The sequence below is a fragment of the Carcharhinus amblyrhynchos genome, chromosome 2 (genome assembly GCF_965287045.1).
Source record: "Carcharhinus amblyrhynchos chromosome 2, sCarAmb.v2.hapA, whole genome shotgun sequence".
NCBI lineage: Eukaryota > Metazoa > Chordata > Chondrichthyes > Carcharhiniformes > Carcharhinidae > Carcharhinus > Carcharhinus amblyrhynchos.
The window spans coordinates 89,585,311-89,613,270 of NC_137325.1; the positions used below are offsets into that span (position 1 = coordinate 89,585,311).

Sequence of the window (27,960 nt, forward strand, 5' to 3'; positions counted from 1 at the left end):
TTAAACTTCTCGACAGATAATGTTGAAGATACTAATTAGAAGAGACTTTTCCCAAGTAGGAAATAATCATTAACTTGTCTGGGTACACAGGTAATACCTCTAATCTAAAGTGTCAGAAGATTGGGGAGAGAATGAGAGACACGAACAAGACAAAGACAGTCGAAAGTTTGTAAGAGCAATGAGTTTTATTTAAACAAAAACTATAAGAACTTTCACTCAGGCAGTTAGAAAAACCAGATGGTAGTTAGATGGACTACTTTTGAAATCTAGTAAGATATATGGATAAGTTTGCTATTCTTTACTAATTATTTTGTGACTATAAGTTGAAGTCACTGTAAACTTAACCAAGTTAAAGCGCATCAACTCTGTATGTTTCACTCTGTTGTGAAATAAAGCAGTTTAATCATCCAGACCTTGAATTTGAGTTACTTTGAACATCTTTGAAAGGCAAAATACTGCGAATTCTGGAATCTGAAACAAAAACTTAAAATGCTGAAAAATCTCAGCAAGTCTGACAGCATCTGTGGAGGGAGAGTGGAGCCAATGTTTCGAGCCTAGATGTCAGCTTTATTCTGAAACTTTCCAGCATTTTCTATTTTTGTCTCTTTAAAAAGTTATTGTCTCTGCTTTGAGTCTTTCATCAGCTGCAGGAATACCTTACCTGGAAAATTTCTGTTGCCTATTGGTAACATTGGTAATGCTGCATTAGGTGCTATTTTGTTGCAGTGTATTAATAAAACAATTCTGAAAAGTTAGAGTAACATAATGAAAGCAATGGAAAACACTGTCATTCATCATCAAATGAATAGGCCTGGAGAATAGCAGTGAAGTTCGACTGCTCAATGTAAATAAACTATTGTTTTGACTTAAGAAATCATCTATGGATCTTTTGATTATTTTACTGAAATTCTGGGAAGATCATTTTCTCAGACACATTAGTGCAATAACATTGCATTTCCCTTTGCGTTCTTGTTCATCTAGCCATTTGTCTATGTAATCACATTCATTTGTTAGTTCCTCCCTCGCAACACTGTGGGTGTACCTCCTGTTCAGAGCTCAGTCTGTGCCACATTTCCATTACAACTACATAATCAGTGATGACTTCATTTCCATCACCTATTGGGATAGAAGCAAAGGCCAATGCTCCATGTCAAACTCCTCAAGAACCCAGCACCACTTGGCAGTTTGATTTTTTTTCCCCGAATGATACAGAATATGAATGGAAATGGTTTAGGCGGTTGTTGTTACATGGAAAATGAGATGAAGGGAGGATAGGAACTGAGAGGAGAAAGATCGAATAATGAATTGAGCTGGAACTTTAAATAGATGTGAATTTACCTGGCCTGGAGGCTGAAGGAGGAATTTGGTATAGCACTTGGGCAAGTGGTCGAGGATAATGATTTTGCATGAGAGTTTGAAGGAATACAGCAAGGTAAGTTATTCAGAGAAGGTGAAAGCACCAGAGGAATGAGGACAGGCCAAGGTATGATTGGTAATAACCACTCCATAGCTACCCCTTCATCACTGTGATAATTTGGGTAAGACAAGAGATGGAATGTGTCGTAGGTGGGGAGACCTCATTGACATCTGTCAAAGTCTTGTTCCCAATGCAGTTATTCACATGGATGGCAAGGGCTTTGTTCACAACTGAATGGATGTTTTGGAGAGAGATATGAAGAACAGTGATAGCTGGACAAGAGGCAGAGTCCATGGGATCAGCACTGGGAAGGGTGAAGTGACCAGGAAGGAAAGATCAGCCCCCAGCAAGGGTGCTGGTCAGGAAGATTGGTGGGAGAGTAGAATGGGACAGCTGGGGTTGCTGCTTGTGAGGAGACAGCATTGAGTAGACTCTTGGGAATGATGCCAAGAAAGGTACAGAGGGAACTGTAGGCTTACCTAAGAGGGAATTAATCCTGCCTGGGATGGTGGCAGGAGAGTAGGAAGGTTGAAGAGTGTTGAAGGTTATAGGAGGGGTTTGAGTAGGCAGAACACCTGAGGGGGGAGAAATGGGAAGAAACAGAATGATGGTTAAAAGGATCTGACAGGAGTAGCAAGAAAAGAAGGAGGAGGAAAATAATAAATTGGAAATGGATGGCTTGGGGACATTGTGGGGACCATATGTGATCCTCGCCAGTGAGGACCTCCACCAGCCAGGCTGTTAAGGCAAGGGAGCCTGGACATTGCGTCCCGAGCTCACAAAGGCCACGAAGCTGATTACGTCGGCAGATCGGGGCTGTAAAATCGCGAGAGGCAAGAAACCGAGAGCCATCCTGGTTTTTCGCCTCTCTTGTAATCTTACCAGCTCACCACACCGATCAACCAGTGCGACAAGATGGTAAGATTGCCCCCTGGGTATTCAGTGACAGTGAGAGAATTGAAAGGCTGGAAGTTCAGTGAGAGTGGGGACATTATGTACATCAGATTCACAATTTTTCGCTAAAATGCCTGAAGACAAGAGCATTAAAGATAGGAACTGGCTGACAATGGGAATGTGCTAGTGAGTGTTCTGGACTTGAAAGAAACATGTGGGTAAAGGCCTGATAATTTACAAGGAGCTATTAGTAATTTGGGTCCCATTGACATATTACCCTCACAAGAGTCTTTGACCATGTTGAGATTCTAGCAACTCCAAACATTTCAAAACTTCCTTCAAAGCCCTGAGTGCCAAAATCTCCTGCCTTTGGATTTTCTTCCCTCACTATTTATTATCCTGTTCCCCTCCCCAATGGTCATAACCCTGATAACCTTCATGCCTCAGAATACCAGGGAATGACTTTCTCCAAGAAGTTGAACCTCACCATCTCATGACATTGATCAATATTACCATCACTGAATCCTTAACAGTCAACATTTTGGGGCTACTATTGACGAAAAATTTAGAACTGCCACATAAACACTAGTTACAAGAGCAGGTCAGGGCCTGGAAATTCTGAAGTTTGTAACTCACCCCCTGACACCCCAGAACCTGTGCACCATTGACAAGATACAAGCAGGAGTGTGATGGAATATTCCCTACTTATTTGGTTGAATACAGCTCCAACGCACTCAAGAAACTTGACACCATCGAAGACAAAGCAGCTTGCTTGACTGGCACCTCATTCACCATCTTAAACATTTACTTCCTTCACCATTGATGCACCATGGTTGCAGTGTAGACCATCAACAACACGTGCTTTAGCGATGTATGAAGCACTGTCCAAATCAACAACCTCTACCACTAGAAGGACAAGGGCAGCAGGCACATGGGAACACAACTGGCTGAAAGTTCCCCTTCAAGCCACCGATCACCCTGACTTGAAAATATCTCACCATTCCTACAATGTTGCTGGGTCAGAATTCTGGAATTCCCGCCCAAAAAGCTTCCACAACCTTTTTAAGTACCATTAGGGGTTGGCAATAAATGTTGACCTTGCCGGTGGCACTGGCATCCTATAAACTAATTTTTAAAGAACTGCAGGTCTCATGTTCCCTGGCCACTCTCACTACCAGACCTTGAATACTCCCTTCAGAGTTCTTCAGATCCCAGGATCCCATGATCTAATCCAGTGTTTGTAGATCATCTCATTACAGTGGATTGACCTGAGAAGTCAACCTCAATTTACTCCTAGACTCCCCATGAGTCCAGAGCAGTCATCATCCCTGGCAGGTCTGTGTCTCTTGCAATTCTACTTTTGCATAACTCTTGTTCTTATTTAACCTCTTGTTCACAGTGATAATGCCATATGAAGATATGGTATTTGATGATGATAGCTGGGTTAAGCATGTCCTAATTACATTTCTCTGCTTCAGTTCATAGGGATTCTTACCTCAATGGCAGAAGAGGCAAAGAAGTCATCGCGAAGTAAACACCTGGTGACATTCACTGAAGTAGCAGTTTATGCCTGGGAGAACATTATGACTTTTGTGGGAAGAAACCAAAACAGAGAAATAGACCATGATTCAACTCAAGGAAATGTAATGCCTCAAAACACATGCACTTTATACTCAGAATATGTCAGGGTATCAGATTAAAGGCAACATAGTAGTGCTGAATGTTAAAGCTTTGGCTCACTGTAGCCTGCAGTGCTAGGATGCCTATTTGTATTAATGCCAAAACTGTGCAGTGCTGTTCTCAGCCACAGCCTTGGGCAATATAATCGCATATTTCCACATGAAGGCTCAAAATCAAGATTTGAAGTGGCACTGGTTCAGTGCTTCATTGGCACAGAGTTGGCAGAAGAGCACCTGCCCTTTTAGCTGTTGATGACGCAGGTGCCAGAGAACTTGAGAAAGGGAAGGAAGGTAAAATATTTTTAAAAAAGGAGTTTCAGGTGTAAAAAGAGTCAAAACTTGAAAACAAAAGGAAATCAAAATGGGACAAGATTACCTTAGTGGGATGAATTGGAATCTAAAATAGCATTTTGCTTGGAGTTTAACACATATTTCCCACTTCTTTTAATATATTAATTCACAGGATGTGATGTCGCTGGCTAAGCCAGCATTTATTGCTCATCCCTGATTGCTGTTGAGAACATAAGAACATAAGAACATAAGAAATAGGAGCAGGAGTAGGCCATCTAGCCCTTCGAGCCTGCCCCGCCATTCAATAAGATCATGGCTGATCTGTTGTAGCTCAGTTCCACTTTCCCGCCCTCTCCCCATAACCCTTAATCCCCTCTCTTATCAAGAACCCATCAACCCGCTTCTTAAAAAAGCTGGTGGTGAGCTTCCTTCTTCAACCACTGGAGTTCATGTAGCAGTACATGAGCAAGAGATGGCTGGAAGATTGGTTGCTAGGCATGGTAAGACTTAGAGGGACAGAGACATCAATAGTGGAAGGGAAGCTTAATGGATTAGAGGATACAGAAATAGAAAGGAACTGTGCCACAAAAGAGTTGAGACAGAAGGATGGGAATTCTAAACTGGAGAAGCCTAATTTTAATTTAAACTGGCTGACAGGAAAAGAGGGAAGATCAGGAGGTGAATTTTGCCATCCCGCCTGCTACAGGAATCGGAGCGGGCGAGGGATGGACTATTGAAAGGTCCATTGACCTTGGGCTGGATTTTCTGGTTTCAGGGTGAATGAGGCCGGAAAATCCCACCCAATAGGTTTGGGCCAGATGTGCAGTTTATACCGTGTGAATTTATTGTCCATTGAAATAAATGGGGAATAAAATCGGATGGATATAAAATAGGCATCTGATTCAAATTTGCCCTGATCCTGTCCAAAGTCTTGCATTAAAATGTAAACAAAGAGCAGCCGTGTTTTGGATTAGCTGAAGTTTACAGGGAGCTGAAGAATGGGCCAGTTGTTGGATAAAGCACCAGGCAGCAGAGCATTGTATTTCTCATGTTTGGAGGTGACATCTGCATGATGAGCAGATGGGTTAAGACCAGCAGCTGGGAGAAATGTGTTGGAGGTCAGTGATAATGTTGACTGCAGTGAGGTCATGGATGAAAAATGTTCCATAGTTATAGTCACAGCCGATATCATTCAACTTCTGAATGACTATTTTGGTGCTGGGCCATGATGAAAATCCGATCGGAAAGTTTTAAAGATACAGTTGGGAGGTGACAGTCTCAAGAAGCTTCAAGAGGAAAAGAATGTTGAAGATGCAGAGGTAGTTTTTTTCCAGGACAGTGGAGGAAATTCTGAAGAGTGGTGTGATTACAGTGGTTTTGAAACGGAGGGGAAAATTACTACATGACAACAAAAAGCCGCATTTGCATTGCCACATCCATCGTGAAAATTTCATCATGAACGTGGTCTACAGCATCTGCTTCAGAATTATCACCTTGGTCACAGTGGCATGTCTGTGATAGGAAACATTACAAAGTTAATTTGTGTTTTTATTTTAAATTATCTATATGTAAAAGAAAAATTCCAGAAAGGGATAAGGTTGCAGAAATTAATATTTTCACTTGTGGCCATTCAAGAGGAAACATAGGAATTAGGAGCAAGAGTAAGCAATACAGCTCTTTGTGCCTGCTCCGCCATTCCAAATAATCATGGCTGACCTCCATTTCATCATAATTCCACTTCCCTGCCTTTTCCCCATAGCCCTTTATCCCACATTTGATCCAAAGGAAGATATGTTATTAATTTGTAGTGACAAACAAACCTTATGGAATTTTGTTTTTCACAAAAGAAAATCTATCTAAACTCTGCAAGTTATTTAAATATTTTGAAAAAGTCCCTTTTAATTGACATGTTGCTGAATAGCAATGTTGTATGTTGACCATGTTTGCTTTCGCATTGTGATTAAACAAATATTGATCATTTTATTTGATCAGTGACGTTTGCCTTTTTGCTAAAACCCCAATAGCATTCTACTCCAACAACAAGGCTCAGTTTGCTGTTGCTTAGCCAATTTTTTTTTCCATTTTGTTTCCTGTTAATGTGTTAACAACAATGAAACCAAGAGCCATTTCCCTTTTTCAGATGTCTTGATTGTACAGCTCTTTTCACAGGCAGCATCTTTATTATGTTAATAGTCTGCTGCAAGATGTTTAGAGACTGAAAACAGGCAAGAACTGTTTCCCATTGCATCAATTCAGAGAAGGGGAGTATTGAGAATAGATTTCTCCTGATCATTCGCTTAATTCTGTATTTTGGATGATAAATACTCTGTCAAATTATGGTTCTTAATGAATTAACAAATTTTGCTGAGTGTGTTGGTGGAAGCAAGGAAATGCTGAGGCATTCGCGGAATTGAGGGAGGTTTTTGTCTGGAACTGGGCACAGGTGGAGACTTCCACTGTAACCCACTGGAACAATTTTCCAAAATATTTGTATTGTAATTTGGTAAGCAGCAATAGACTTCAAGGTGTCAAAAGATATATTGCTTTCAAATGGCTATGTGGTTCAGTATGTCTCGAGAGAAATGCCTGCACTTTGATGTTCATTTATTTTGCATGTGTAAGTCATTCTTGTGCGCTAGAAAAGGAAGTGATTCATTTTCCTGCTGCAAGTGGAAATAGTGCAATTAAGCTGAGGACAACATTAATACACACAACAGGATCAAATAAAAATTCCACTTTTAATATCTTATTTGGACACAATGTAACTCATGGACAGTAATGATCTTTCAGCCACCTGTAATACTTTACTACTGAGATAATAATAATTCCTATAGTACAAAGGAGGTCATTCGGCCCATCGAGTCTGCATCAACAACAATCTCACCTAGGCCCTATCCCCATCACCCCACGTATTTATCCTGCCAATCCCTCTAATCTGTGCATCCCAGGAGACACTAAGGGACAATTTAGCATGGTCAATCAATCTAACCCACTGTGGGAGGAAACCGGAGCATGCAGAAGAAACCCATGCAGACATGGGGAGAATGTGTAAATTGCACACAGATAGTGACCCGAGGCCAGATTTGAACCTGGATCCCTAGCGTCATGCGGAAGCAGTGCTGCACCATGCCACCCTAAATGTGTGTGAATGAGATGTGTATTGCATAATTCAAATCAAAACCAGAATATGTTTATGAAAACTGGAGAATGACACAGCACAGAAGGTCTTTCTGCCCATCATACTTGTGTGAGCTCTTTGAATGAGTTAATCAATTTGTCCCACTCCTCATTCCCATTGCTTTGTAAATTCTTCTTCTTCAAGTATTTATCCAATTTTTGAAAGTTACCATTGAATTAACAAATAGGCAGAACGTAAAACATTTTTATAACCATATAACTCAGCATCTGCCACTCTGTAGGCAGCGCTTCCAGTTCATCATAACTTGATGTTTAAAGATGATTTTCCTTATGTTATCCCTGGTTTACCCAGTCACCTCAGATCTATAGTGATCTAACTACAAACCATTTTCCTAAAGATGCCACATTCAAATATTTTCTAGCAGGACTAGGTTTTTGAACTGAGGGTTCAAATTGACAAATGTTGGGCTTTGTTTGTGAAGTACTGTTTTGCCTGGAATACATTGTTTCATTAATAAATTTATTATTTGTTAAGATCTATAACATTTAGTTAATTGTGGATGGTGAGTTAGAGTAAGAATGCATGGATGGATGGTAAGCTAGGGATTTACACCAATTACCAATTACTCTGTTAACAGTAGAATCCCTACAGTGCAGAAGGAAGCCATTCAGCCCATCAACTCTCCAAAAGAGCATCCTACCCAAGCCCACCCTCTCGTATCCCTTAACCCTATGCGTTTAATATGGCCAATCAATCCAATTTGCACATCTTTTGGACTGTGAAGGAAGCCGGAGCACCTGGAGGAAATCCATGTAGACGGGTATAGGGGAGAACATGCAAACTCCACACAGACAGTCACCTAAGGTAGGAAGCGAACCTGAGTTCCTGGAGCTGTGAGGCAGCAGTGCTAAACAATGTGCTGTCCCCATTTATCTCAATACAGTCATGCAGGGAAGCTTCAAGTGGGAGAAAAATATACAGAAGTAAAAGAACTATTAGGGCAGGTGATTAAATCTTTGAGGTAGGTTTTGAGAGTTTTGAAAGTGAAAGAGGTTAATCTTAAATCTTAAATGATTTTTGACTAGTATAGGCGAAAGGGTGAAATGTAGACTAGAATTATTACAACAAAGGGTATGCAGTTGGACATGGGGCTTGAGAAGATCGAAGAAGGAAAATAGACTAAAGCTGTAGAAGGATTTGAAAAAATAAATGATGATTTGAAATGTCTTGTGTGACACAGGAAGGCCAGATAAGTAGTAAGAGAGGGATGTGTGGGTTAGGTGGATTGACCATACTAAATTGCCCCTTAGTGTAAGGGGGACTAGCTAGGGTAAATAAATGGGATTATGGGGATAGGGATTGTGGTCAGTGCAGACCAGATAGGCTGAATGGCCTCTTTCTGAACTAGGATTCTATGAACCTAGAATGAAAAGAATGTTACACCAGAGTTCAACAATTTAATACGTTGTTTTTTTTTAATAGAACTTCTACTTGGATGAGTTTGAAAACTTGATGGATGAGTTGTTGTTTCGACTCAATGCGCTCTCAAACAGTCTTCATCACTCTCTCCCAGCAAAACCACATTTTTTGGAGGACAGCCCGTATGGATTGGGTCCTGGCTATTACTTCAACCAGCGAGCTGAGGTTAGATTACTAATATTCAAATATTATCCACAGTATAATAACTCATGCAGCCTTATTGAAACCTCCCCCCCCTCGCTCTCCCATCATCATCATAATTTCTGGTCACTTATTTCATGTATTCCTTCATGCTTAACTTATCGAAAATAATTTGTAAGGTTTGCAGCAATGAGCATATTTGTTTGAATGTGACAAACATAGGTTGGGATCTCTGATTTCCCCCATCATAACACATGATGGGATATTTCCATAGCAGGAAGAAAGTGAGCAAGTTGACCTGAAGCTGTGGATCTGACAGTGATTAATATGAGCAGTATTGACTGAGCACCCATTTACCTTTCTCTCAAGCCGATGGTAAAGTTACACTGGATCACCTCACAGCATAATGTGCATTTACATTATTGAGAAATCTGCATGTATGCCGGCTGCTAATCGCAGATTATGTGCAGAAACATTTAATCATATTTTCTACTATGGAATCATACTTTTCAGGAAAATCATTTGGAACATAAAATTTACAAACTTGAAGAAGAACTATTCAGAAATAATCTGCAGTTTTATAAACTTTTGGTATCAGGAAGAGAACACAATTCTGAACCAGACATTACGGATATCAAGACTTTAAGGTAAAGCTATCATTAATGATAAAGTTGGATGGGGAGGTTGAAGGAACACATACATTGCTGGAGGCTGCAATATGCCCAATATATTTACCATAGAATCAGCCTAAGTTTATGAATACAGGAATAAATCCCTTGAAGTAAGTTCCATTTCTGACTGCCTGTGTATCAAAAAGTTCACAAGTTTCAGCTGGGGAGTTTTCAAGCAAGTGGGGTTGTTCCCCTCCAAAAATAAACTTAAGATGTGCCTGGGATCCCTTTTTCTAGAGAGCCGAATGAAAACGTACAAACAAACATACAAGTTAGGAGCAGACGCAGGCTATTCAGCCCCTTGAGCCTGTTCCACTTTTCAATGTGATCATGGCTGAGCTGATTGTGGCCACATCTGCACATTCCACCACTCCAATAACCTTTGACTCAAGATCTCTTCCCCTCAACCTTAGAAATATTAAGTGACCCTCCTTCCACTGGAGAAGAGGGTTCCAATGACTCATTCGTCTGAGACGAAAAATGTCTTCTCATTTCTTGCTTAAATGGAAGACCCTTTATTTTCAAACTGAGCCCTCCAGCGCTACCCTCTCCCACAAAGCTAAACATCATTTCAGCATCCATCATGCCAAGCATCTTCAGGATCTTGTATACTTCGATAAGGTCACCCCTTAATCTATCAAACTTCAATGGATACAGGCTTAGCATATCCAACCTTTCCTCATAAGGTAACGCGCTCCCCCACCCCCCATCCCAGGTATCAGTCAGGTGAATGTCTTCTGACCTGTTTCTAAAGCATGTACATCCATTCTTAATTAAGGAAGTCTAAACTATCCACAGTATTCCAGACTTGGAGCTAAATGTCCCCCCAAAAAAACAGAATGTCATAATGGTGAGAAAACCAGAGTGATCCACGCTGGTGTCTCAGGCATGCTTTGCACTGCAATTATCCCACTCTCAGATCGACTTTTAAGATAATGGCGTGTTGCGTGCTGGTACGGAGGGGCGCTAAACACACCAATGAACCTGGCTGCAGAGTGCTTGGGTGCTGTTTTGCCAGGGTCAATCGTTGTTATAGCACTGGGAGAGCCCTCTCTTCTCTTCCCCGAGATATTGGAACCCAGTCTATCACCCACCCCATACCTCCCCCACTCCCCTGTCATCAGTGGTATGTTTCAACATGGATTGCTAGCTTCAGGGACCTCCCAATGGTTCCACCTCTCAGACTCCTAACACACCCTGTCCATCATGCCCCCTTGCTGACCAATGACATGTTCCTGAGCCCCCTTCATGCTCTACTCCTGCATGATCCCCCACTTCAGAATCCACTCAGGCCCGCTGCATCATAGCCCTTATCTGCCTCCCCCAGCCCCCACCACCACAGACCCCACTTAGGCCTCGCTCCATCATAGCTCCCACTCAAGCCCAACCCCCTTGACACTGCCCCGGCACACTGGCAGTGCCTAACTGGTAGCCGGTGTCCATTGGGGAGTGCCAGTGTGCCAGCTGGGCACTGCCTGATGGGCACTGCCCGACAATGTCCCTGATTGCCCGGGTGCTTCAATATCCTCTGAGCCACCCCCCACCTCACTCACCCCGGCGTGGCCATCATGCCTGGTCTTGGCTAGTGGAGACCGGTAGTGATCTGACAACCTGCCAGAAAGGTGGGAGCCTTCTAGTGGTAGGGGTGGGGGTGGGTGTTGGTGGTTGTGGGGGCAATTGCATGCCAGACTCACTAATGAGATTGAATTCCATTCAATCACATGCTAATTAATCTTATGTCCATCCAGTTTGTACCTGTAGAAAGGGTTGGGACAATTGCAGACTGTTTGGTGGCAGCACAGAACCAAAATATTACAGCTTTCTTCCTATAGGTACTCTGGGTGCATTTACACTAGATAGATGGCAGCAGTTCAAGAAGATGGCTCACAGCCATATGGGCAATGAGGAATGAGCATCAAATGTTGGCCTAGTCACATTCCATGAAACGCTAAAAAAGTAATCAGTAAATCAAAAATAAAACCAAAGCTTTTAACAGCTGCCACAGACAGCATGGTGGCACAGTGGTTAGCACTGTTGCCTCACACACCAAGGACCCAGGTTCAATTCCCGCCTTGGGTCACTGTGTGTGTAGAGATTGCACGCTGTCCCCGTGTCTGTGTGGATTTTTTTACAGGTGCACTACAGTCTGAAAGACGTGCTGGTTAGGTGTATTGGCCTCGCGAAATTCTCCCTCAGTGTACCTGAACAAGTGTCAGAGTGTGGCAATTAGGGAATTTTCATAGTAACTTCATTGCAGCGTTGATGTAAGCCTACTTGTGACACTAATAAATAAATTTAAACTTAATTGTGTCCAGAAGTACGAGTTAATTTAAAAGCCTCCTAGAAAGTTGATAAACACTGCAAGTTGCAGAAATTCCCTTGAGTGATGAATTTGATATGGGTCGTGATCATTTTTGTGGATGTGACTTTTTTTTAGTTTGATGTTTTCTCATCTAGTGCGCAAGACTGTAGAATTTTGATTTGTGCCGAATGTAATTTACATTCAAAATTCCATGATCTTTTATTTTAACTTTGCCAAGTTTGGACTAATTGCAGCAGAAATACCAGTGCAACAGAATGGAAACTCTAGGCTTCATGATGTTTGAGTACAGAATTTTAGTCACTACCCATGACTGCCATCTTACATGACATTTGCTAAATCATAACACTGGCTATATTTCAAAAAACTTAATTTGCTGTAAAGTGCTTTGAGATGTCCAGTCTTTATGAAGGATGCTATATAAATGAAAATACATGTTTTTAACCCAAGAAAGACCATTTATTGTAATCCCCTGCTTTCTGGTCTCTAGCTTTAGTTATTTCAATTTGACAGGGCGATCTACCAAAAAAATTGTAAGTGCCAAAGGCGTGTAAAAACAGGAGAGTTTCTGACCTGTCTTTTCAGCAAGAGAAAAAAAACAAAACTTGTGTTACTTAGAAAAAGAAAAGGCAAGGTGTGATTCTTGCCAATAGTGGGAGTGGATGGATTCTATTCACACTGGGAAGTTGGTTTCTGATGGCTAGAAGGCTCTGTTGTGCATGCGCTCTGATTTCACAGTGCACTATGTATTCTTGACAGTGCACAAGGAGATTCTCACTCTCACTTCCTCCCCCACCCCCCAGACTTCATCTCTCCCCATCGGTGATGATCTCTGATGCAGATATGCAGTTCCCCATGCCCTGCCTTCCTTTCAGGCCCCACCCCATGGGCAGTGCCAGGGTACCAGGTTGGGACTGCCAGAGTGCCAGGATAGTACTGCCTAAGGGGCACCTCCTGCTGCTGCCCCGACCACCTGGGGGACCTCAATGGCCTCCAGTCTCACTGGTAAGGGCATCATGTCTGGTTTCCGTTGCTGGTGACCATACATGATCCTCGTCCATGAGCACCGCCACCAGCAAGGCCGTGATAATTGTGTCCAGATAATTGAGCCCAGATAATTGTGTTCCAGGTTCCCTACTAATATTTAAACCAGGATTTAAATATTATAATCAGCCTTGCGCCCTTCCCGGGAGTGAGGCTAATTATGCCAGCAGATCAGGACTGGTAAGATCTCCAGAGGCAAGAAACCAGGCATAACCCCAGTTTTTCACCTCTCTCGTCATCTAACCAGCTCATCATGCTGATTGATGGGTAAGATCACCCCCGACTTATTTCCTTCTTGTACACAGCACATCATCAAATAGGCTCTGAAAATCAATACATACACTTTCTATCACATTCGATACATGTTAATAATACTTTCAAGAGTTATGAAATAGAAACAGGAGTTGACCATGTGAATGAACTCTGAACCTTCTGCATCATTCTATATAATCATGGTTGATCTTCTGCCTCAACCCAACTTTCCCATCTGTCCTAATATCCTTTGAATTTCTGAAAGACTTAACATTTATCCCAGATTTGAATATGAATTTGAATATTCAATGGAGCACCCACAAAAATTTGGGATTGAGAAATGCAAAGACTCACTACCCTCTGAATGAAGAAATTTCTCCTCATACCAGTCCTGTTAAGTTCAACCATTCCTTGTGAAAGCGAGTTCCACATTCTCACCATTCTTTGAGTAAAGAAATTTTCTTCGCACCCCATATTGGATATTATTTCTTGGTGACTATTTTACATTAATGGCCTTTATTAATGCTCATTCCCATGAGAGAAATATTATTATGTATCTACTTAATCAAATTTCATGATTCTAAAAACTTCTTTTAAGTCAGTCCTCAGTGTCTTTTTGGATGTAAAATATGGCCTAGTCTGTAAATCCTTTCCTGTTTTTGTACCCATGCATTTCTGGTAACATCTTTGTAAAACCTCTTGGAACCTCTTCAGTGCCTCTATATCCTGTTTATAAAATAGTCTGCTGAACTGCACACAGGAATGTGAGCATGGTCTAACCAAGGTTCGATACAGGTTTAATATAACTTCTCTACTTTTCAATTCCATGCCACAAGGAATAAAATCAAGTACTTGGATTGCTTCCTTTTTATGGCTTTGCTAATCTGGTGGTGCACCTTCTGGTAATTGGTGCATTTGTACTTTGCTTAACTACTCCCCAAGATTTGCAATTTCCAAGTAATAAGTAACCTCCCTATTCTTCCTACCAAAATGTACTACCTCATTTACCAGGCACTGTGTGTGATGGGATGTCAGTCTGATGCTGCTCATTTTGTACCACCACCTGAGACAAATTTCTACCCCAAGCGAGATCTCCCAGTTTCATTTTCGGTTAAAGCATAACTCATCTCAGTACAAAATCAGACACAACGCAATGTGATTCTTCCTAAACTGAGAATTCCTGTTTTTGGAGTCTGAGTCACAGCTCAATCTGCTGCAAACAGTACATGGGCATCTAACTCCCTCCAAGGATAGAAGAGGACTCCGCCAGTTGCATTCTGGCTAGAACACCCCAGGGCCTGAATTTACCAACAATTTGCACCCATTTTCAGGTGTGAAATCATGGTAAAATCAAGTGTGAGGCCTTTATCGAGCAGATTGCAACTTTACTGAGACCCGTGAATGATGCGGATCCGTTCTACACCCAAATCGAGCACAACAATGATTTAAATGCATTTAAATTGAATTAATGAACAGCCCGCCCAACTCTATCAGCATTTCCTCCTTTACTGCCGTTACGGACCTGCTGAATAAAAGTCTGGGTCTGTTGGGGGTGGGGGTAAGCAGGTCAGATTGCTGTCTGGTTGTTTGTGGGGGGAGGAGTGTGAGGTCAGATTACTGTCTGGTTGTGGAGGGAGTGAGGTCAGATCGTTGTGTGGTGTGGGGAGGAAGAGGTGGGTCAGATTGCTGACTGATTGGGGGAGAGGAGGAGGGAGGCAGGTCAGATGGATCTCTGGTTGGGGGGGGGGGGGGCAGATGGATCTCTGATGGGGGAGAACTGGTAGGGAGAATGGAGGGGTGAGTTGTCTAAGTTCGTGCTGCCAGCTGACATTCCAGATTCCTGTCAACACTCTGTTGTTCAGTCAAATTCCCACTGGTAGCACAGTGGTTAGCACTTCTGCTTCACAGCAACCTGGCTTGAGTCACTGTCTGTGTCGAGTCTGCACATTCTCCCCATATCTGCATGGGTTTCCTGCGGGTGCTCCAGTTTCCCCCCACAGTCCAAAAGACGTGGCGTGCTGGTTAGGTGCATTGGCCATGCTAAATTCTCTCTCTGTGTTGGAGTGTGACAACGGGGGGATTGTCACAGTGACCTAATTGCAATGTTAATGTAAGCCTACTTGTGACAATAATAAATACATATTAAACATTTGTTTTGGGAAAGATGGGCAACAAAGAAGTGCAATAAATGGCAATCTTCTCCTTGCTCCCATGGCTAATAAGTGCTGTCACTCACCTTGCGCACTGCAGCAGGTTAGTGTTTGAGTGTGTCAGTTGAATTTCAAAGCCAGTATTTTGTTTCATTTGTTTATTACTTCTCATTTCAGGACCAAACTTGAGTTCGAGACCCTCCATCAACTTCAGATGTGTCAAGAAAACATGTATGAAACACCCGATAGTACTCAAAGTGGCCAGACGTCCAGCCACCCTCAAAAAACAACTGAAACTGATTCTTCCACCCCACTGAATGACTTCTCATTTGCTAATGATGATATTATAAAAATTGTGCCTTGTAGTGCTTCAGATTCACCTCAAACATTTAGCAATTCCGTTTCAGAGTCTGGCAGTATTTCCACCCCTGGTGATTCACTACAGTCAGGAGATACTTTGAGTGCTGAACATTATAATCTTGCTAAACTAGGAGTAACGCTGCCCCATGTGTTGTGTGGAATTAAATGTCCGGAGAAGCAAGCAGCACAGACACGCATGCTTGAGGATAGAGTGACTGGTCAACAGCGCTGCTCCTCAGCCAGCACAGCACCTAAGAACCGTAAGCAGCTGAAACGGTCCCACACCACAGTCATTCAGATCCTGGATAATCCCAAAGAACTGCCAGTTGAAACCTTTAAGATTTCTGAGCAAGCTAGGTTTGATTCTTCAGCCCAGTGCTTTGGAAGTCCTACTGTGAAATCAAGCTCCAGACAACACTCACCAGACAAAATGCAACAGGAAAAAGTGTCAGAGGAACAGGTGGGAAGTGAAAATAAACCTTTTAAAGTATCAGAAAAACTTGAAAATTCAATCCTCCCTAATGATGAACAGAATGGAAATGAGTATGTACCAGACCTTCCAGGATCCATAAAACAATGCTGGTAACTGAATGGTTCTTAATAAAATGGAAATACTCTCCATATGTGTTGTATTCATTATCCCTTTTGATTTCTCTATCTTCACCTTGCACACAAAGACTATGACATACATCGGATAAGTGAGTGTTCATGGAAAAAAGCAATACTATTTCAGATAACTTAAAACTAGTTCTCATGTGGAAATGCTTCCACAGTCTTCACAAGATCAAAGCATTGAGTGATGTAAACTCAAATACAAATCCTAACTTCAAACATCAGAATCTAGAATACTTTTTTGTTCAACTATCACCACACACATTGCTTTTAAATGCAGCGGTATACCATGTTTCGTATCTCCCAACACTACAAGTCTTGTGAAAAAGGCCAGCTTCCAGAAAAAGTTACAATTCCTATATATATAATTACTACTTAATGATCTATAATCACCTTTTCCAAAGTGGAGGGAAATTCTCTGGCTGTTCACGTCAATGGGATCTTCTGGTCCATTAACTTCAGATGTGCCACACACCTGCCACAGGTTTCCCGGCGTCATGGGGTAGAATAGTTGGGAAGCCCCATTGGTGGCGGCAGGACCAGAACATCCTGTTGCCAAGAAACACATTACAAGAGGCCCGAGATTCCCACCTCAGCTTTGCATCCTGCATTCCCGTTCCCACCGACTGAGTGCCTTTGCTTGCCTTATGTCTTTGTGCTCTTGCGTGCTGTGTTGTACAGTCCCACTCGAGGCACCCATAATTTACCTCACACTGTTCCCTCTCCCACCCCACCCACCGCTTTCCTATTTCCTCCTAATGCGATTTCCGTTATGCATGCCCCTGTGAACTGAGGGGCATAAAGAACATAGAACTTCACAGCGCACTACAGGCCCTTTGGCCTTCGATGTTGCACCAAACTGTGAAAACCAATCTAAAGTCCATCTAACCTATACTATGCCAATATCATCCACATGTTTATTCAATGACCATTTAAATACCCTTAATGTTGGCACGTCCACTACTGTTGCAGGCAGGGCATTCCACGCCCTTACTACTCTCTAAATAAAGAACCTACTTCTGACATCTGTTTTATATCTATCACCCTCTCAATTTAAAGCTGTGTCCCCTCGTGCTAGTCATCACCATCTGAGGAAAAAGGCTCTCACTGTGCACCCTATCTAATCCTCTAATCATCTTGCATACCTCCAATAAGTCACCTCTTAACCTTTTTCTCTCTAACGAAAACAGCCTCAGGTCCCTCAGCCTTTCCTCATAAGACCTTCCCACCATACCAGGCAACATTCTGGTAAATCACCTCTGCATTCTTTCCAATGCTTCCACATCCTTACTATAATGCGGTGACCAGAACTGTATGCAATACTTCAAGTGCGGCCGCACCAGAGTTTTGTACAGCTGCAACATGACCTCATGGCTCGAAAACTCAATCCCTCTACCAGTAAAAGCAAACACACTGTATGCCTTCTCAACAACCCTAGTGCTAACTTTCAGGGATCTATGCACATGGACACCGAGATCTGTCTGTTCATCCACACTACCAAGTATCTTACCGTTAGCGCAGTACTCTGTAGTCCTGTTACTCCTTCCAAAGTGAATCACCTCACTCACACTTTTCCACATTGAACTTCATTTTCCACCTCTCAGCCTAGGTCTGCAGCTTATCTATGTCCCTCTGTAACCTGCAACATCCTTCCACAATGTCCACAATTCCACCGATTTTAGTGTCATCTGCAAATTTACTAATCCATCCTTCTACACCCTCATTCAGGTCATTTATAAAAATGACAAACAGCAGTGGCTCCAAAACAGATCCTTGCTGTAAACCACTAGTAACTGAACGCCAGGATGAACATTTCCCATCAACCACCACCCTCTGTCTTTTTACAGCTAGCCAATTTCTGATCCAAACCGCTAAATCACCCTGAATCCCATGTCTCCATATTTTCTGCCGTAGCCTACCGTGGGGAACCTTATCAAATGCTTTACTGAAATCCATATATACCACATCAACTGCTTTACCCTTATCCACCTCTTTGGTCGCCTTCTCAAAGAACTCAATAAGGTTTGTGAGGCAAGACCTATCTTTCACAATACCGTGTTGACTATCCCTAATCAAATTATTCCTTTCTAGATGATTATAAATCCTATCTCTTATAATCCTTTCCAAAACTTTTCCCACAACAGAAGTAAGGCTCACTGGTGTATAATTACCAGGGTTGTCTCTATTCCCCTTCTTGAACAAGGGGATAATATTTGCTATCCTCCAGTCTTTTGGCACTATTCCTGTAGACAATGACCACATAAAAATCAAAGCCAAAGGCTCTGCAATGTCCTCCCTAGCCTCCCAGAGAAGTCTAGGATAAATCCCATCTGGCCCAGGGGACTTATCTATTTTCACACTTTCCAGAATTGCCAAGACCTCCTCCTTATGAACTTCAATCCCGTCCAGTCTAATAGTCTGTATCTCAGTATTCTCCTCAACAACATTGTCTTTTTCCTGTGTGAATACTGATGAAAAATATTCATTTAGCACCTCTCCTAACTCTTCAGACTCCACGCACAACTTCCCACTACTGTCCTTGACTGGCCCTAATCTTACCCTAGTCATTCTTTTACTCCTGACATGCCTATAGAAAGCTTTAGGGTTTTACTTGATCCTACCTGCCAAAGACTTCTGATGTCCCCTCCTGGCTCTCTCTTAGGCTTAAATACTTCAATACTGGGAGCTGTTTACTGAAGGTGTGCACTCATTTACAGTTATGTATTAAACTGCCCAACAGGGTCCTACACTGGGCGGAGCCAATAACCCAGGGGTCACCTGACCCATAGACTTAAAGGGGCTGTGCACACCCAAAGCTCAACATACTATATACACATATATATCACAACTTCTTGCTTGCTTTGGGCTCCAAACATCAAAACTTCCTGCCACTCCTACCTACTCATTGTTTAAAGGCACTGATATATTTCCACACAAATGACATGCCCTCAAAATTTCCATTGCACTGACCTGAAATTTCCTTCAATTATTCCAATGGCTTGCAAAATTGGTCCCCCCTTTGAAGTGCTACCAAATCTAAAACACTTGCGAAAGGGTTACCACACTCCAGTACTACAAGCAGCAATTAATGCACTTTTGAATGTCTTTCATCTATTGCCCTCTAGATCCTGAACTTGAAAAAAAGACTGCATCCTCATATATAAAATATAGACATTTCACCCAAAAATAATCACTAACAATAGAAATGCAGTTTATTTTGTCAATTATTGTACATCAATATGTCCAGTAATTGCAATTTCTAAAAGCTCTTCAACATAGTGAAAACTACCAAGGTGCTTCTCAGTGAACTTCAAGACATGCTGTGTGACATGTTAAAATAGTATATCCTCAAGCAAGTAGTGCCATTGGAGAGCGGCTAGCATTGCATGCTATTGGAAACCCAATTACATTCCGTCCTAGTATTGGAAACATTTGTATATTCCACCAATACAACTAATTAGCATTGCTATACTAGTTTTAAACGTTTCTACTATTTCAATGTTTACATTGTGTAGTCTTAAGTTTATCTTAATAAGGTGATTTTAATGTGTAAGTTAGATGAATCTATAAAAGTTATTAGATATGTGATATGGAAATCATCATTGTATAAGTAAATGAAGGTAGAAATTCACACCAAAAGGGACAATTATAATAATGTATTGCCACATTTAGTGGTTGTAATGTTTTGCCCACTCGAGATAACTGATCTTATATGGAATTGACTACTTGAACAAGTATCCAAAGAAGCACATAAAACTACTAGCCTATTGTGGACTACAAATGCTTTGTTTTGTATTATGTTTTAGTGTGACCACTGGCTTATCCATTTTAGGATAAGAAAAAAGCACATGATTATCTTTATACCAGTAAATTCATACAGCATCTAGGACTTTGTGAGCATTTGCAGTTACACTGATATTCAGTGGGAGTAAATGTAACACCAGCATGTTTATTTGCTTATGTTACAAAGTCACAACTATGGGGGAAAATAAAATTACATTGTAATTTATTGATTTCTCTAGCAGTGATCTTTCACTTAATACACTGACATCAAAGAAAGCAAATATACAAGATGGAAATCACAGAATTAGTTAGTTTGGGATTGCCACACACTATCTTTTTAAACTTCTGCAACATAATCAAATTCATGGGATATGGAAAAAGCACAAGAGGAAATAGACTCCCACATTAGGAAGATGAATGAATACATTATGTGGGTGTCTCAGAGCTTATCAGATCATTAATGTCCTGGGTTCAATCCTTGGTTCATGTTGATTTTATTAGCAATGATAATAGTAAGGGGAAAAAGAGTGTTCTTCTTGGCAATGAGTTAGAGCTCATATTGAAAATGGATATTTACTTCGGTGAAGACTAGGTTTGGCATTAGGGGCCTCCTCCTTTGTTAGCCAATAGTCATCGATGAGTCTCACACATGATGATGGTCATAGGGCATTTATATCTTGGAGCACTCTAAGATGAAACCTTCCATCTCCTGGAATAAAGTGTCCTGATAGCTTTCCCTGATACATTGCAGTGTTTGCAACTTGGCTCCAACTCAATAACTCCAAGCCAAAGTTCTTCAGCCGCTCACACTTGCTGCAGATGTGTTTGTTCTGAATTACACTGGTGTCCAAGAATTGCTACATTTTGCAGTTGCAACACATCATCCACCCGAGGATGATCAAGCAAAATACAAATAGATCAGTTGTCTGTTTACCTCCTCCCTCAGTGCACTGAATTCTTTGTCACCAAATTCCCAAGTTCACATTCTGTAACTAACTGCACTCAAGTGATGATCTGCTGTTTTGCTGCTTGCTAACTTCAACAACCTAATGAAAACATCTTGAAGAATGTGACTGCAAATCTAAGCCTGGAAGTTAGACTTTGAAGTATTGTATAAAAGCATAATTTCTATCAAAGTCTCCTATCTTCACTTAAAGGAGGTATGAACCCATTTGTCTTATTAGGGCTGACCTTTTCATTTGAACGGTAGACAAAAAAATGTTAGTGATTAAAGAGAGTTAATTTTTATCAGATAATGTTGCAAAATGTAATTTCAAGGCCTTTTTTTGCACTCAGGCACAATTGTTTAGTATTTCTAGACTTTATATTGTCAACACTCTGCAGTAATGGATTAACTACCTCGAGGAGGCTTTACTACTTTTCCTCCTACTCGCTTTTCATCAGATTGAGTTTTTCCACAAGTTTTTCTAATACTTGGATTTCCTATTGAGTGTATGTTTTCCTATTTTCTGTTGATCCAATTGGACTCATTTGCTAATCAGTTGACATCATTTTTAATGGGACAAACTCACAAAGGTAGCTGTCTTTTCAGAGCTTGTGTTTTCTAAATCCTACCCTTTGCAACTGTCTTGAAAAATACTTTCATCTTTCTTCTTCCCTACATGCTATGTTTGGTAGCCTGCTCAAAATCTAAAGTAAAAGCAAAGAACTGTGCATGCTGACAATCTGAATTACAAACCAAAATGCCACACAAGTACTGGGCAATAATCATCTACAACAAAAGAGAATCTAAATATTGCTCTTGACTTTCAATGGCATTACCATTGCAAAAAACTCCACTATCAACCTCCTTGGGGGTTACCATTGAGCAGAAACTGAATAGACTGTGGAGTCAAGAGCATGTTAGAGGTTAGGGATCCTGTGGATAGTAATTCACTTCCTTACTTCCAAAACCTGTACACCATCTACCAGGCACAAATCATGAGTGTGATGGAATACTCTTCACTTGCCTGAATGAGTGCAGCTTCAACAAAACTAAAGAAGCTCAACACCATCCAGGACAAAGCAGCCCACTTGTTTGGCACTTCTGTCCTGGAACTTGTGTCCTAACAGCATTGTGGATGTCCCTACAATACAGGGATTGCAGCAGTTTGAGAAGTCAGCAACTACCCCCACATCTCAAGGCCATTTAGGGATGGGCAATAAATGTTGGTCTAGCCAGCGATGCCCCCATATCCTGCAAACTAATAAAAAAGAGCACTCATTACACGAACAAGTAAATTAGATTACAAAATTAAAGTCACCTTTGTATGTGCAGATGTATAAACTGTAAGAACGTGTACTATTCCAACTCCCCTCACAGACAGTTTTAAGTGCATTAGTGGCCAGAGGGGAACTGATGGCATGGTTAGCGAAGCCTTTTCCCTAGGAAGGGTGTCTTTGAGGGAAAGCACCCTGAATGTAAGAGTGGGAAAAAAACGAAGGGTCAGCCTTTTGGGTGAAGCAAAGGGTTAGTCTGTGGACTCAGGGATGAGTCGAAAAGATTGATCAATAAAGAAGGGCGAGGCTGAGGAAGGAAGAGCTGGAAGTCAGTCTGCGCGGAAACTTGGAAATTGACAATGAGAGGGGAAGTGCAGGAATATTTCAAGGGGCGCATTCAGAAGTGGTGGTTTTACCGCCAGCTTTACGAACATGTTGCCAATTGTCACTGACAACATATGTGAATGTAACTCAGCAGCATCGACACGTTTATTAGAACTTGTAGTAAAACCTGTTAAAAATTCTCAAACTGGGGGTGGGGGGAGAGGGGTCAAATCTGATGGACTTCAATTGTACATTCACCCGGATTCACCGTTTCGTTGTTATTTTCCAATCGTTGTTACTTGAACACGCCGAGTAAATGATCAGAGTCAGCGTGTGGTGCACTGGCTGATCTCCGATGTTACAGGAGTACGCTCTAGATGAATGGGAGAGCCAGAAGTTGCTTTGGGAAAACACACACACACAATAGCAGCTTTTCACACAGCTCCAGACTGCAGGAGGGATAACACACTGTCTAAACTTCTCACTCACTCAGCAGCCTGCAGCTCTCCCAGAGGTACAAATGGTTCACTTTTACCTTTCTGTGCACCTGTCGCCCACTCAGTGAAAGAAAGCGGTGGTATTTAATGAGAAAGTCCCAGAGAAAGAGAGAAGAAAGCGAGCACCGAATCCTGAGTGTCAAGACAGAGCCCCCTCCCCCTTCTTTCTGGTTTCCTGTTTGCCCGGAGTTTGCAGCCCTGCTCCTCTCCACTCACCCTCCCACAAAGAGCAGGGTGAACTCCCGGTGTAAGCGCACCCCCCGGGACATGACTCCGAGCTGAGCTCAATGCCAATGCCTGCCTTGTGGCATCAGCTTGGCGCTGGGATAAGTTTGATTGTTGGAGTCGCTGCTTAACTCCGGGGGGAGAGATAGCAAGTTCCTCAGTAATGGAGGAAGCTATGGCTACTGGGCGCCCTTGGTGCAGACGCTTTGCCTGTCCCACTTGTTCGGTGGTTTTCTGCAATTTGGAGGAGATGCATTTCCATTCCAAGCTCTTTCACCAGCTTCACCTGACTGCCAGCCAGGAAGAAACCGGCCTCAAGCAGCCAGCAGAACAACTTCCAATCTTTGCGGTGAGTTTTCCCTCATTTTTCATTCAGCCTTGTCTGCACTCTGACTTTGGATCTTGTTTCCCAACCCTGGGCTGGGGGTGGGGGGGAACCACACAAATGTATACATATATTATCAGCACGAGTGCTCTGCTTCTGTAAATCCTTAAATTCTTCTTTAAAGCCAATACTCCATCCCGTTTGGTGACCATGGAGGGTGAGCAGTGCAGCACACTTCACCTGTCATGTGATGTAGAATAGTAGCAGCATTTTCTGAGGTGGAACTTGTAGTTTGTGCCTCTCAGGCCTTGCTTCAACACTAACTGGAAAGCTCAGAAAAAAACTATTAAAACACGCTTTTTTTCCTCTTCAAGATAAGGATTGTAGCCTATTGGGTAACTTCAGTGCTTTTAATTCAAGTTTGATGTGGAGATGCCAGTGGTGGACTGGGGTGGGCACATTAAGAATTCTCACAACACCAGGTTAAAGTCCAACAGGTTTATTTGAAATCACAAGCTTTCACGAGATCATCACAAGATGACAGAGCAGCGCTCTGAAAGCTTGTGATCCCAAGTAAACCTGTTGGACTTTAACCTGGTGTTGTGAGACTTCTTACTTAATCAAGTTTGAAACTAATCAAATAACTCACCAGGGGTGCCACCTTCCAGAATGGCCCTTGAAGTCTCCAAGAATGGAAGAGAAAAACCATAATTATTAAGCTGCATTTCACTTTGGTTTCATTTGTTGGTTATAAAATATTAGGTGGGAGAGGAGACTGAGTGTGCAGTTGATCATGTGATTAAAACCCCCAGGAACATATTTCACCAGCATTGGTAACCCAACTGCATGTCATAAACGTGAACCCTCCACTCACCTGACAAAGGAACAGCATTCTGAAAGCTTGTGGTGTTTACTATCAAATAAACCTGTTGGACTTTAACCTGGTGTTGTGAGACTTTTTACTGTCATAAACAAAAACAGAAAATGTGGGAAAAACTCAGCAGGTTAGAGGGAAACAGAGTTAATGATTCAAGTCAAATATGATTCTTCTTCAGCGCTAGCTGACTTGAAATGTTAACTGTTTCTCTCTGACCTTTTCCAGCCTTTTCTGTTTTTGTCTCAGATTTCCAACATCCACAATATTTTGCTATTATTGTGCCTATATACTCTACTATTGGTTATTCTTCATAATTCCTGAGCATGTAATAGTTCAGTTTATTTACTGGTTGCAGTATTATTCATTGGTGCTTGTCAACACAACTGAGGTTTAGTTTTCAGGATATGTTTGACCTACTCCATCCTGTTTCATGCTACATCCTGACCACTTCTTAAAGGAAACTAATTGCTGTTGTTCATGGATTAAAGGAAAAGAATAGACCATTTAGCCCCTTGAATCTGTCTTCCCATTTAGTAAGATCATGGTTTTCTGTATCTTGCCTTGGCCTCATATCTTTGTATGTCTATATTTGGCAATAGTCCATCAGTCTGAGATTTAATCCTTTGAAGAATTCCTTCCCAACTTTTCTTCTGAACAGCCTGGCTTGGAGTTTGGAACTTGACTCACCCACCAGTGGAAAAATGTTTATTTCTCAATCCTATTAATTCCTTTCAAAATCCTAAAATTTCAAGCAAAGTACTCTTTAACTTTCTTTATTCCAGGGATTACAATTCTAATTTATGTAATCTCATAATTTAATGTTTCCTTCCTTCCCTCATCATCATCCATGCTTAATGGCTCATAAGACAGGTGAAGCATGTACTTGGTCCGTTTCCATGGCTAAATTTTCCTGAAGCAGACACCAACCTGTTGCTAGAGGCTCATGATTGAGAGGTGCTACTTTGCGTCAAGATGGTTTACCACGAGAACTACCCTACTCTTACTGCCTGCCAGAAGTATATTGGAAGGACTTACAGATTGACAATCAACTGGTTTGATTACATTATGGCCTTCCACGGCCATTAAGGCCTGAAGCCCCTCGCTCGGAAGCAGAAACTACCCTCTGTGCCACAAAACTGCCATAATTTAAGACTTAGAGCCCTGATATTCTAGTGAATCTGTGCTGCTCTCCTTCCAAAGCACTATGTCTTTTCAAAGGTATAGTGCCTGGAACTGGACACACTATTCCAGATGTGGTCTAACCAGGGCTTTGAATTGCTGCAACAAAATTTCCTCTCCTTTTATAGCCTAGTCCGCCCATTACAAAAGAAATCTCATTTCCTAATGATTATTTTAATGACCATCATGAATACATTTCTGTGATCTGTGTACGTAAACCATAAAATTATTTGAACTCTCTCTCTGCTCCCAGCTTTTCACGTTTTAAATAATACATGGAAATTGGTAGATTTGTAGTGACTTAAAAATTCTCTGTTCTGGGCGGACAAGGAAGAAATAGCTCGTAAATGTGTAATATGAAGTATTTCTGTAGTACGTGTAAATCTGTGCACTAGATTTCGAGGAGAGCGGTGTATACCATGTAATGTGGAACATGTTACTTTGTTCAGAAAGAGCTGTGTTACTTAAAGGCCACAAAATCTAATTGTTGGAAAGTATGAGATTAATTTTAGGGACAGGAACAGAAGATTCCTGTGTGTGTTGAATTGTTACTTGGTCATCCTTTGGGCCTCTGCATAAAAACCTGTGTCAGAGTTGCACTTGAAAAATTCAAATGAGGTAGATTTAACATAGAAATGTAAATAGACATTTATATAAAGATTGATGCAATGAAAACTTTGTAAAATGCAGACTCCATATTTTTGTTCCATAACTTATACCTGGACAACATTAAACAACATGAATTGACACAAGATGCATCCTCAAGACATGTCTTAGGTGTGCTTTATAGAAAAGGGAAACAAGAATGCCAGTCAAGCCATGGAAAAAATGAAGTTGGGGGACTGAAAGTAATGTCTTACATAGTGAAGAAATAATCCAGGTTTAGGAATAACAGTTGATATTTATAACCAAGTTCTGAATGCTGGTGAACAATTAAACAACCAACAGGAGGACATGACAATATCCCCATCTTCGGTGATGGGGGAGTCCAGAACATCAGTGCAAAACATTTGCAATCATCTTCAGCCATGGATGATGAGTGATGATCCATCCTGACCCCTCCTGAGGCCTCTAGAATTACAGATGCCAGTCTTCAGTCAATTTAGTTTACTCCATGAGATATCAAGGAACAGCTGAATGCACTGGATCCTGCAAAGGCTAATGGACCTGGCGGCATTCCAACAATAGTAATGAAGAGTTATGCTCACAAACTAGATGTACCCCAAGCCAAGCTGTTCAAGTACAGCTACAACACTGGCTTCCACCTGGCAATGTGGAAAATTGCCCAGGTATATCCTATGCACAAAAAGCAGGACAAATCCAACCCAGCCACTTAGTGCCGTATCAGTCTATTCTTGATCATATGAACATGCAAATCAGGAACAGAAGTAGGACCCTCGAGCCTGCTCTGCCATTCAATAAGATCATGACTGATTGTAACCTCAACTCCACATTCCTGTCTACCCCCATAACCTTTCACCCTCTTGTTAATCAAAAATTTAACTGCTTTAAAATTAGTCAAAGATTCTGACTCCACTACCTTTTAAGAAAGTGTTCCAAAGACTCATGGCTCTCTGAGGAAAAAAAATCTCCTAATTTCTGTTTTAAATGAACAACTCCTTACTTTTAAACAGTGATTCCTAGTTCTAGATTTTCCCACGAGAGAACATAAGAACAAAAGAAATAGGAGCAGGAGTAGGCCATCTAGCCCTTCGAGCCTGCCCCGCCATTCAATAAGATCATGGCTGATCTGTCGCTGCTCAGTTCCACTTTCCCGCCCTCTCCCAGGAACTGTCCTTCCCACATCTACCCTGTCAAGACCCCTTGGGACCTTTAAAAGTTTCAATCAAATCATTTCTTATTCTTCTAAATTTCAGTGGATACAAATCTAACCTGTTTCCTCACAAGACAAACTGCCCATTCCTGATACTAGCAAATTGGTGGAAAGTGTCAGCGACTGTGTTATCAAGCAGCGCTTGCTCAGCAACGACTGGCTCACTGATACTCAGTTTGGGTTCGCCCAGAGCCACTTGGATTCTCACCTCATTACAGCCTTGGTCGAAACATAGGAAAACAAGCTG

The 27,960-nt window shown here is 41.7% G+C and overlaps 2 protein-coding genes across 3 annotated transcripts in view; both read left to right on the top strand.

Annotated features, from left to right (window-relative positions):
- pkd1l1 (polycystin 1 like 1, transient receptor potential channel interacting) overlaps positions 1–16,935 on the top strand; it is a 119,592-nt gene extending 102,657 nt beyond the window's left edge. Inside the window, exons 50-53 of the mRNA XM_080214608.1 lie at positions 3,790–3,954; positions 8,903–9,064; positions 9,554–9,687; positions 15,655–16,935. Of these exons, the coding sequence (XP_080070734.1) occupies positions 3,790–3,954; positions 8,903–9,064; positions 9,554–9,687; positions 15,655–16,423 (1,230 nt within the window). The 3' untranslated portion in view covers positions 16,424–16,935. The remainder of the gene's footprint in view (positions 1–3,789; positions 3,955–8,902; positions 9,065–9,553; positions 9,688–15,654) is intronic.
- Positions 16,936–23,538: 6,603 nt separating this feature from the next.
- The window catches only part of tns3 (tensin 3), a 408,973-nt gene continuing 404,551 nt past the window's right edge, over positions 23,539–27,960 (top strand). The window contains exon 1 of one of the 2 annotated variants that reach the window (XM_080209166.1): positions 23,539–23,847. In XM_080209166.1, the coding sequence (XP_080065292.1) occupies positions 23,662–23,847 (186 nt within the window). In that variant the 5' untranslated portion in view covers positions 23,539–23,661. The remainder of the gene's footprint in view (positions 23,848–27,960) is intronic. The other variant, XM_080209150.1, reaches the window with a different exon arrangement.